Genomic DNA, 12,385 nt, shown 5'->3' on the forward strand with positions numbered 1-12,385 from the left:
TTTCAGCCTGTGAGACACCAAACAGAGAAAGCAGCCTGGACTTCTGACCTACAGAGTGTGTGTGTATGTGTGTGCATGCTTGAACACACATGTGAGCTCAGTCATGTCCAACTCTTTGTGACTTACAGTACTGTAAGCTAATAAATGGATGCCACTTCAAGCTGCTAAGTTTGTGGTACAGAGACAATAAAGGATGATTCGGCAATAATACCAAAAAAAAAAAAGTCATGTCCTCTGACTCTGTAATTCCACCTCCAGAATTTATTCAAAATACAGCAAAACTTTTATACCCAGAGTTGTTGGATTCATGTTATCTATAAGTAAATTACAGGTATCTACACAATGGAATATTCTAGAAGCATTAAGGGGTGGCACAGAAAAATGCAGGCGCCCAGCCTACAATTAGAATATCATAACTCACCATATCTCCTCGTCAGAGTAAGTTATTTTTTAAGAAATAAAACACAAAAAAACCCACACCTAACTTACACTTCCCTACCCCTACCCACCCCCACAAAAAAGAGGCCAACGTTATATTTGCAGGAGCACATGAAGGAGGGTTATGCTAGGCTGCTCCAAAGGGGGAATGGAGACAGAGAAGTGCTTTAAGACAGGATGTGAAATAAACTGATGAGAGTAAAAGATGGTATTTATCCAGGACAGGAGTCCCCCGCAAGGCCTCAGCACCCTCAGTTTTCTCGATGGGGAATGGCTAAGAGATCCTAAGTCCGGATGTCAGAGGGTGAGGAGCCGTGGGGCTCTTGCACAATGCCACTGCAAAAGAGGAAGGGAGCCCCACAACAAGGAGCGAGAATTCCCACCAGCCTGTGAACAGGGCTTGCTGTAAAGTAAGCCGTGCGAGTAAAGGCTTGCACTTTACTTACAGAGGGAAAGTGATATTTCATTCCTTACTATGAACTAAAATTTAAATCGGCTACTCAGCCTGAATAACACTGAAAAAAAGTATATGAAAATGTTTAGATGGTAGACATTTTTATGAGATTTTTATTCCTCCAAATGAGTCTACATTCTTACATTATTTATGTGCAGTATTTTACAATAAAAAGCCCTCCTATCTTTTCAAGGCCCCCTTCCAAGCCTCTTCTCTTTCCACTCCGCTCACAGCCTGGGCATGACATTAAAGGTCACTTCAGACCGCTCTTCTGCTCCTCCTTCGGCCCATCTCACGCCTCTCCCTCCCAACCCCATCCCAACACTCCAGCCATCTGTTCCAGGGAATTCCTGTGTATGAGCTGCTGCTGCTGACAGGAGAACAAAGCGAATTCTTCAGAATTCCAGGTCTTCAAACTCAGGCAAGCAATCTCTCCTCTTTGGCTTCACACCAGCTGCTTCCTCTGCCTTGAAGACCCCTCTCTCCAGTCTTCACCTGGCTCATTCTTTGCTGTTCTGGCTCTTCTAATTTATTCCAAACCCTCTCCGCTTGCACACATTCAGTGCCCTGCCTATGCTCTCACCATACCCAAGGCTCACCTTTATACAGCATTTACTCTTTGTTTTTGCTTTGGGCTGTGTCACGTGTCATGTGGGATCTTAGCTCCCCGACCAGGGATCAAACCCGCGCCCCTTGCAGTGGAAGCACGGAGTCCTAACCACTGGACTGCCGGGAAGTCCCTATACAGCACTTATCATACTTTACAATAAAGTATTTACTTACTGATAGGTCTCTACCACTACACTGCAATTTCTTGAAGGTAAAAATCAATTTGCTAGCACAATGCCTGGTCCATGGTATACACTCCATAAATGCTAGCTACTATAGACAATACAGGGCTTATAAAAGCTTATGCTATACAAAAACATGTACAGAAGTGTTCATGGCAGCATTATTCATAATACCCAAAAAGTGGAAACAACCCCAATGTCCAACAATTGATGAATGGATAAATAAAATCTGGTACATCTATACAATGGTATGTCACAAAGGCCATATATTGTATAATTCCATTTGTATGAAATCCTCAGAATAGGCAAATCTATATAAACAGAAATTAGATTAGTCGCTGCTGCCTAGAGCTGGGGTATCAGGGTACTAGGGGGCTGATGGCTAAAGGGTACAGGGTTTCTTCTTGGGGTGACAAAGATGTTCTAAAAATTACTGTGGTCAAAAAAATTTTTTTTTAATTACTGTGGTCAGAGTTACACACTTTGTGAATATACTAGAACCCACTGAATTGTATACATTTTAAACAAGTAAATCGTATGATGTGTGAAAAATATTTCAATAAAACTGTTACCCAAAAAATATTATGGTAAAACACTTTCATCTTTTAAAAAATAACAGGTATAAGACTTTATAACAGTCAAATGACACTGAATTTGGAGATGAATTGCAGTACACATCCACTTTGGGTTTACAGTTAAATCTGGGTACAAACACAAGGTTGTGTTAGAAAGTTGATCTCTGGGAAGAATCTGTAGCACAGATTCATAGGATTATCTTTCTGCCTTGATTGGATGCAAAGGAAAGCCTCCCTAGGGGCCTCTGCTACCTGCAGAACAAAAGCTAGGGTTGGTTTCTTTGAAGGGACTAGGAAAGAAAACAGCTCTTCCTCTTTAGACCCCAGCTGAATTAGAAAGAGCTGTCCAAAAAACAGAAATGTTTTGCCTACCATCCTTCTAAATGATGCAAAGTGGAAACATTCAGTCAATGCAAATCAGAGCTAGATCAGTTCCCCTAAGATCAGGATGTCATGTGCCTGAGCACAGACTGTAATGTATGCGTTACGAGACTCCAAAGAATAATTCCACAAACTGAAACCCACTGATAGAAAAGGATCAGAGCATTTAACATGACAAGATCCAATCGCTTTAAATTAGAGCCGACACTGTTGCCAAGCCTGCTTTCAAACCACCCTTGCCTAAGGCTCATGAGAGGTTATCTATCAGAGGTTTGCTTACACCCTGAGCACAATGAGCCTTTCTTGGGAAAGGCTCTCCCTCTTTATTTATTATTTCTTCAGTTCAGTCGCTCAGTCGTGTCCGACTCTTTGCGACCCCATGAATTGCAGCACGCCAGGCCTCCCTGTCCATCACCAACTCCCAGAGGAACTGGAGTATAATTGCTCCACAATGTTGTGCTGTGTGAGCCGCCACTGCACAACAAAGTGAATCAGCTATTACGTATGTGCGTGTGGGCTAGGTCGCTTCAGTCCTGTCCGACTCTTTGCAGCCTTATGGACGGTAGCCCGCCAGGCTCCTCTGTCCATGGAATTCTCCAGGCAAGAATACTGGAGTGGGCTGCCATGCCCTCCTGCAGGGGATCTTCTCAACCCACCGATGGAACTCGAATCTCCTGCACTGCAGGCGGATTCTTTACTCAATGAGACACCTAGGAAGCCCCGGCTATATGTACACATATATATGGGGGAAGAAAATGGCAACCTATTCCAGTATTCTTGCCTGAAGAATTCCTTGGACAGAGGAGCCTGGTGGGCTGCTGTCCATGGGGTCGCACAGAGTTGGACACAACTGAAGCAACTTAGCAGCAGCAACAGCATACATATATATCTTCTCCATCTTGGACTTCCTCCCACCACCACCCCCATCCCACCCATCTAAGTCATCATAAAGCACTAAGCTGAGCTCCTTGTGCGTTACAGCAGGTCCCACTAGCTATCTATTTTACCCATTAGTGTACATAAGTTAATTTCCAATCTCCCAATTCATCCCACCCTCCCCTTCCCCTGTGTCCCCATGTCCACTCGACATCTGTGTCTCTATTCCTGCCCTCAACACAGATGTATCTGTACCACTTTTCAAGACTCCACATATATGCATTAATGTACAGTGTTTGTTTTTCTCTGCCTTACTTCACTCTGTATGAGACTCTAGGTCCATCCAAGTCTCTACACATGACCCAACTGCATTCCTTTTCATGGCTGAGTAATATTCCATTGTATAGATGTACCACAAATTCTCTACCCCTCCATCTGTTGTTGGACACTTAGGTTGTTGAAGTGAAGTCTCTCCCTTTAAAATGAGAACATCCTCACTTCCCCACAAACTCAAATGGTACAAACTGGTTTCACAAGGAAAGTCACCTAAGCTTTCTGAGTCTCAGGCTCCTCATTTGTAAAATAAGAGGAGAGATGAGATGACTCCCAAAGGTCCTCTTAGTTCCATGAGTCAGGCCAAGATTGCTGCTTCCTCAGGCAACTTTTCTAACATCAACATTGTAATGAACATGCATCAAGCATTTAATGGACACTGATCCCTGCTAAGGGCTCTGCATAATTATCTCATTTAATCCACATGGAACTTGGTAGTTGGAGAAAAGAGTTCCCAGCAGGCATGAGACTGCTAACCTTACAAAGGCTGGCTTACAAGGCTGACTCCTGACTGGTAGCTCGGACCTGAGGCGGCGGGGTTGGGGTGGGGGTGGGAGGGTCCCATATTCCCTAATTGATAAGAAGAGCTTGCTGTGTCTAACTGTACGTACAAACAACATGGTTTATGCAGAGCCACTGTTGAGCCTCAGGGAATGCAGAATTTTGGTCTGTGCTAGCCAGAAGGTTCCTACATGACCAGCGCCAAAGAAAAACCTTGGCCACTGTGTCCCAAGGGAGCTTCCCTGGTAGACATCATTACATGGGTGTCAAAATTCGATGCTGGAGGAGTTAAGCATGTCCTGAGCGACCCCATGGGAAGATGACTCAAAAGCTCATGCCCGGTTTCTTCCAGGCTTCACTCTTCTTCCGAGATGTTGCTTTGTGTCTTTTGCTCCAATAAATCATAACTGCAAATACAAGTGTGAATCCTCCCAGTGGAACTTGAGACTGGTCTGGGGAATTCTGGACACAGGTAGGTACTGTTACCGCAGTTTAGTGAATGAAGAAATTGAAGTCTAGAAAGGAAATAAGTTGCCTAAGATCACACGACAAATAAGTGGCCTAACCTGGATCCTAATGCCAAACCTCCAGCTCCAAACCCTCTCTGCTCTATGCTCTTCCCTCTTCCCTCACAGCATTTTAAAACTATTTATTTATTTTTGGCTGGGCTAGGTCTTCACTGCTGCATGCGGGCTTTCTCCAGTTGCAGTGAGCGGGGACTCCTCTCAGCTGTGGTGCTCAGTCTTCTCATCGTGGTAGCTTCTCTTGCTGCAGAGCCCAGGCTCTAGGGCGGGCTTCAGCAGTCACCGCACACAGGCTCAGCAGTTGTGACTTGCAGGCTCTGGAGCACAGGCTCAATACTTGTTGCACACAGGCTTAGCTGCTCCACATCATGTGGAATCTTCCCAGACCACAGATCGAACCCATGTCCCCTGCACTGGCAGGCAGACTCTTATCCACTGCATTTTTGTATCAAGTTTTCTAGAAAACAACCTGCAGCATTCACATCATAATAGTCACTTCCACCAAAACTAGTCCTACCATTTCCCTCCATCCCTGTAGTTCTCAAAAAGTAAATCTAGAAAGTGAAAGTGAAGTCGCTCAGTCGTGTCCGACTCTTTGTTATCCCACAGACTGAGACTATAGTCTACCAAGTTCCTCCGTCCATGGGATTTTCCAGGCAAGAATACTGGAGTGGGTTGCCATTTCCTTTTCCAGGGGATCTTCCCGACCCAGGGATTGAACCCAGGTCTCCCGCATTGTAGGCAGATGCTTGACCATCTGAGCCACGAGGGAAGTTCCCTAGAATCTAGAAAAGCAGGGATCAAAGCTGGATTGCTCGACATCAGTGTATTGACTATAAATTATTCGTAATTTTCTCCTTAGCTAATGAATTTGCTGAATTCTTTTTTGTTTTTTTAAGAGCAAAAACCAGTCCTCAAGTCTTCAACTGTCTAGAACAGTTTTAATAATGCTGAGACTAATAAGTCATCCACCACCAGGGGCACCAGAGAGCATGCTTTCTCCTGAGATGCCTCCTCAATTTCAAAGTAGCAGAAAAGAAAAAAATGAAAAATTATGAAGAAAATCTGTATGAACCTAGGATATGGATTTTTCTTAAGAAGACTGAAAAGGTACAATCCATAAATTCAATTGCACTAAGCTTAAACTTCTGTCCATCTAAAAATACCATTAGAATAATGAAAAGGCAAGCCACAGCCGGGAAGAACATATTTGCAACTTATGTAACTAAATACAGGATTAGAATTCAGAAAAATTTTTACAATCTATGAGAAAGAGACAACTCAATTTTTAAAAAGGGGTATAAGACATAAACAAGCATTTGACAGGAAAAAAAATGTGAAAAGATACTCATCTTCACTGTAATCAGGGAAATATAAATTAAACCCCCAAATAATGGGCCATTTCATATGCACTAGATAAGTGAAAATCAGATGTAGAGATGAAAGCATGATGTGGGTGGGGATTTTTTCCTTGTTTTGTTCTGATTATCAGTCCATTCAAGCTGCTATAACAAAACACCATAGACAGCAAATTTTTTTTTTTTTTTTAAGATGCTGCTGGGCCTTCATTGTTTTGCACGGGCTTTCTCTATTTGTGGTGCTAGGGCTTCTCATTGCAGTGGCTTCTCTGGCCCTAGGGCACGCTGGCTTCAATGGTTGTGGTGCACAGGCTTAGTTGCTCCAAGGCACATGGAATCTTCAGGGACCAGCGATTGAATCACATCCCCTGGGCAGGCAGATTCTTATCCACTGCACCACCAGGAAAGTTCAAAAGGGTGAATTTTTATTGAACATTAAGTGTACCTTAATAAACCCGTACTTCTTTTAAGTCACTTTGTGTGGAGGGTGGACTGGAAGGGGGCAAGAAGCTGGGGTGCAGGGAAAGTTTGAGCATTTTGCAAATGCCCAAGCAGAGACATTAAGGAGACAGCTGCTATGAGTCTGCCCTTATCTTCATCACAAAAGTCATGCTCTTTGGTATTTTTGTACTTAACTGTTGAATTAAGAGATCCTTACCTGCACAGTCTACCACCTCCCCCTCTTTGAGTAGAAACTAATCTCCATCTTCTTAGTTCCCTGAACTGTACCTTCCCATACCAGAGCCACTAGCCACAAGTGGCTATTTAATGGCAATTAATTAAAATCTAATTAAATTTTAAAATATGATATCTCTGTCACACTGCTGCTGCTAAGTCGCTTCAGTTGTGTCCAGCTCTGTGCAACCCCATAGACAGCAGCCCACCAGGCTCCCCGGTCCCTGGGATTCTCCAGGCAAGAACACTGGAGTGGGTTGCCATTTCCTTCTCCAGTGCATGAAAGTGAAAAGTGAAAGTGAAGTCGCTCAGTCGGGTCCGACTCTTAGTGACCCCATGGCCTGCAGCCTACCAGGCTTCTCCGTCCATGGGATTTTCCAAGCAAGCGTACTGGAGTGGGGTGCCACTGCCTTCTAGACCCATTTAAATTGTTGAAAAGCCATATGTCCATCATCTCAGAAAGTTCTAGAGGATAGTGTTGCTCTAGAAAACTTTCACCAAGTTTTCTTAGTGTTCATACTCATTGATCTCATTGATTCTAGCGACCACTTCAGAGTGGATGCCAAGCAGCACAGGTTCCTCACTAGTAATCGGTGAAAGTAACATCTGTTTTATAAAGTAAACAACACATATAAAATGTAAAAAGAGTTTCACCTTTCAGACTAGGGTTTTTCTCTGAAAAAATCTAAAAGCTTTCCATTTTTTAAATTAATTATTTCTTTGGCTGCATCCAGTCTCAGTTGCCGCATGCCCACTCTCCAATGGCTTTGGGTTGTGGCATGCAGCTTTAGTTACCCCATGACATGTGGGGTCCCGGTTCCCAGACCAGGGATTGAACCCATGTCCCCTGAATTATAAGGCAGATTCTTAACCAGTGGACCACCAGCAAAGTCCTTAAGAGCTTGAGATCTTTTTAATCATTTTTTAAAGTGGTGGGATGTTTGGAGAAGTTTATTGTTCTGCTCTTCAGAAAAGCTATATGAAGAGTTTTAACTTTTTCTTTTCTACATTAATGAAATAGTTAATAAAATGGGTCCCAGTAGGTCCCTATCCCTCCCAAAGACCACCAAAATCAATCACAAAACCATGCTAACTCACACGAAGACACACCCTTCCAAATGAACAGAAAAATCAAATAGAAAAACAGAAACTCCCACAAGGCAGTTAGATGACTCAATTTACTTTGTTCTCTATGACAACTGCTGTTTAGGTTTAATTATTCGATACAACTTCATAGCATCTTAATATCCGTGTCAGCACCCTCTCTGCAGGTCTTTCCAATTACATCTCTGCAGAGAAGTAGGGGTGAGACTACCTGGGTTTCTGTGAAAATTAAAGGGTTTGGAGATTAGTAGCTTCCAAATTAGCAGGCTCAGAGGTAGGACACATGACTCTGTTCTTAGTCCCCAGCGAAAGCAATTAACAAGAAGGGTAACAGGAATACGGTTCTTTTTCCCTAGGAGTCTGGCACCTTCCTTCCTTCCAGAGACATCATGCTGACAGTGCAAAGTGCTTTTAGGATCCTTTAATCAAAATTGGTTGCTTAAATTCCCCACGGTTGCTGTGTATCAAGGGCACCACAGAGCAAACTGGTGGGAGGTTCTCCACTCCTTCATCTTCATGGCAAAAGAAGGAGTGGGTTTTAGAAAGAAGGAACCACATCATCCCCTTATCATAAATCCAGATTCCCCTTCAGTAAAGATCACCTCGGCACCAAGACAGTGCCTGGCACAGCATGCACCTGGCAGAAGTTTAGTAAACCTTTATTGAACAAGTGAGTGCATGAAAGCCAGGCACAGAGAAGGTATTCAATAAATATGTGTGCAATGAATGAAGAGAAACACCAAGACAGTGTCCTAGGTGCTGGGGCGGGGGGCGTGATATTTCTCGTGGAATGACTGTATGATAGACTCATACAGTATGAAGCAGGGTGGTGTAATGAGCCCAACAAGGCCCTGTGCTCATAATCCCACTTAATGAGAGGCCGTGGCCAAGTCACTTGGAATCAGCCAAATGGGGAACAGCTTCCCCAATGGGAAAAAAAAAAAAGGAGTAATATCTACTTACCTTGCATGATTTTTCATGCATTATTAAAACAAAATGTAGATAAATCACTTAGCACAAGGCCCAACATATGGAAGGAATGAAACAGAAAGCTGGTAAAAATTTCTAGTAAGTAGGAGCTTTCCTTTAGGTTCACCATGTGTCCAGCACTGTGCCACACATTCTAAATGTATGACCTCATAAAATTCTCAAACCAACCCTACGAGGTAGGCACGATTCGTACCTCTTACAGGTAAGAAAACATGAGCAGTGGGTGAGGACAGGCTAAGAGCTGAGGCGGGATTCGAACCCAGGTTAATACATGCAGTGCATACTCCTATTCGCTGTACGATATTTTCCACTATTCTAGAATCAGTGAACACTTAGAAGCTTAGACGCTGAAACAGGCACTTTGCATGCAGTTTTGTTGTTGTTTTTAATCGAATCCACTCCAAAGTCCCGTGAGGCTGGGAAATCCATGCATCTGAGGCTCAGAGAAGTTCTGTGACAAGCCCAAAATCACCAGGGGCGGGGACTGCAAACACCCCCTCGCTCACCACCCTGGTCCTGGGAAGCCTCCGCTCAGCGCTCACAAACCCGCAATCTCTGCACTTAGATGTCCCCAGGCAGACCCCACTCCTTTTATCCACGAGGGGAACCCCGAAACCTCGCCAATGGCAGCCCCAACCACCCCCATCGATAATCCAAGCTCCCCTCGCCCGCTCGGGTCTGACAGCTCCTGGCCACCCTCTTGCCTACCTAACCAGCAGGGCTGGGGGTCGCCCCGACGCCCCCGAGACAGACCCGGCCGCGTGGGGGAGGGGAACCAGGAAGGGCGCATGCTCGGAAGGCCCCACTGGCCCCCAGCTCACCTGGGAATCGCGGAATTCCACCACCACGTTCTCGCTGCTCCATCGCGCCGCCATCACCCGCGCCCAGCCGCGGGGGCCGCAGGACAACGCGCTCCCACCCCCTGCACTCGCGTTCCCGGGCTCAGTAAGCTACACGCAGCCTTCAGGTCCGCCCTGCCACGCCCCGCCCGTCTGGCCACACGCCATTGGCTCACACACCACTGGGTACGCCCCCTCTTCTCGGTTCCTCCAATTGCGGTACCGTGCCGGCCCCGAGACGGGCACGCCCCCTCTTCCGTCACTCTGCTCGAGCCACCCTCGCTTCTCCGGGCGGTGAGGACATGCCCCCATACCGCAAGCTCTGCCGGGAGTTGTAGTCCAAGGTTGAGCCGCAACCAAGGCAGAGCTTGTAGGTTAGGATTTGGCGCAGAGGAGGGAGATATTCCCCTCTGCCCGGGGTCCTTGGCAAGGCCCAGGCCGTGGATAACCAAAGCTGGACATTCAGTTCAGTTCAGTTCAGTCGCTCAGTAGTGTCCGACTCTTTGCGACCCCATGAATCGCAGCACGTCAGGCCTCCCTGTCCATCACCAACTCCCGAAGTTTACCCAAACTTATGTCCATCGAGTCGGTGATGCCGTCCAGCCATTTCATCCTCTGTCGTCCCCTTTTTCTCCTGCCCCCAATCCCTCCCAGCATCAGAGTCTTTTCAAATGAGACAACTCTTCGCATGAGGTGGCCAAAGTATTGGAGTTTCAGCTTCAGCATCAGTCCTTCCAATGAATACCCAGGACTGAATCCTTTAGGGTGTACTGGTTGGATCTCCTTGCAGTCCAAGCGACTGTCAAGAGTCTTCTCCAACACCACAGTTCAAAAGCATCAATTCTTCGGCGCTCAGCCTTCTTCACAGTCCAACTCTCACATCCATACATGACCACAGGAAAAACCATAGCCTTGACTAGATGAACCTTTGTTGGCAAAGTAATGTCTCTGCTTTTGACTATGCTATCTAGGTTGGTCATAACTTTCCTTCCAAGGAGTAAGCGTCTTTTAATTTCATGGCTGCAGTCACCATGTGCACTGATTTTGGAGCCCAGAAAAATAAAGTCTGACACTGTTTCCACTGTTTCCCCATCTATTTCCCATGAAGTGATGGGACCGGATGCCATGATCTTCGTTTTCTGAATGTTGAGCTTTAAGCCAACTTTTTCACTCTCCACTTTCACTTTCATCAAGAGGCTTTTGAGTTCCTCTTCACTTTCTGCCATAAGGGTGGTGTGGTGACATCTGCATATCTGAGGTTATTGATATTTCTCACTGCAATCATTTGTGCAGACCAGTGGTTACCAGACCCAGCTGCAGGGAAAGACTGAGGGAACAGGAGAAGGGGGCGACGAAGGATGAGATGGTTGGGAGGCATCATCAAAACGAGGGACATGAGTTTGAGCAAACTGAGAGATAATGAAATTTAGGGAAGCCTGGCGTGCTGCCGTCCATGGGGTCGCAGAGTCCAAAGAAAGGCACACAACTTAGCCACTGAATAGCAACAATGGTTACTTCTTCCCCCCTGCCACAAAGGTATTGAAAAGCGCCAACATACGAGTCGTTTCTGGAGTGGGTAGCTACTGCCTTCTCCAGGAAATCTTCCCAATCCAGGGACTGAACCCAGGTCTCCCGCACTGCAGGCAGATTCTTTACCCTTTTAGCCACCAGGGAAGCCCATACAGTACAGCAGTGCCTGCCAAAGTATCCACAGATGGAGGGGGAGTGTGCTTCTGAAGGCAAAACAATTTTCATAGTGATCCTAAGAAGTTACTTGTCTTTTCTACTGTGTTTCACCAGTGTACAGTGGAGTTTTCCAGAGGGTACGTGATACATATTTGTAACACACTGAACGAAGCAGATGTGAAAATACAGAGGTTTTCTATTAAGCCAGCTATTAAGGAAACCTGCCACTCTTCTCACTAAAGCTTTTTTGTTTTGGAAAATAAAGTTATTTTTCACTTATAAAATGTCTTAGTAATGTTAATATTTTATATTAATTGAGCAACTGAACAACAACAATGTTAATATGCATTGATGTTTAAATGAAATAATTTTTTTTAAGTCTTCAGTTTTAATTTCTAATGTACTAAATATAGCCCACATAAAAGTTTGGGGGGATCATTAGTAATTTTTAGGAGTTAAAGGGATCTTGAGATCCAAAAGTTGGAGAACTGCTGTGCTAGCATGGGGAATGGTTATTAAGTTCTCTTTTTCAGCCTCAGCCTTTCAAATCCTGGACTTAACTGGCTTAGCCTCAATCTCTCCATCAGTTCAATTCAGTTCAATTCAGTTGCTCAGTCGTGTCCGAGTCTTTGTGACCCCCACGGACTGCAGCATGCCAGGCCTCCCTGCCCATCACCAACTCCCAGAGTTTACTCAAACTCATGTCCATTGAGTTGGTGATGTCATCCAACAATCTCACCTCTGTCGAGGAGACTCCTGCCTTCAATCTTTCCCAGCATCAGAGTCTTTCAAATGAGTCAGCTCTTTGAATCAAGTGGCCAAAGTATTGGAGTTTCAGCTTCAACATCAGTCCTTCCAAT

The 12,385-nt window shown here is 45.1% G+C and overlaps 1 protein-coding gene across 8 annotated transcripts in view; it reads right to left on the reverse strand.

Moving 5' to 3' along the window:
* The window catches only part of WDR59 (WD repeat domain 59), an 81,591-nt gene extending 71,606 nt beyond the window's left edge, over window positions 1-9,985 (reverse strand). For 3 of the 8 annotated variants that reach the window (XR_011561398.1, XM_070770322.1, XM_070770317.1), the window contains exon 1: window positions 9,822-9,985. Coding sequence is in view for 5 of the 8 variants with exons in the window: in XM_070770322.1 (XP_070626423.1) it covers window positions 9,822-9,875 (54 nt within the window). In the remaining 3 variants the exon portion in view is untranslated. The remainder of the gene's footprint in view (window positions 1-9,821) is intronic. The other 5 variants (XM_019979852.2, XM_019979853.2, XM_070770318.1 and 2 more) reach the window with 5 other exon arrangements.
* Window positions 9,986-12,385: the final 2,400 nt, after the last annotated feature.

This window comes from Bos indicus, chromosome 18 (genome assembly GCF_029378745.1).
Source record: "Bos indicus isolate NIAB-ARS_2022 breed Sahiwal x Tharparkar chromosome 18, NIAB-ARS_B.indTharparkar_mat_pri_1.0, whole genome shotgun sequence".
NCBI classification, from domain to species: Eukaryota; Metazoa; Chordata; class Mammalia; order Artiodactyla; family Bovidae; genus Bos; species Bos indicus.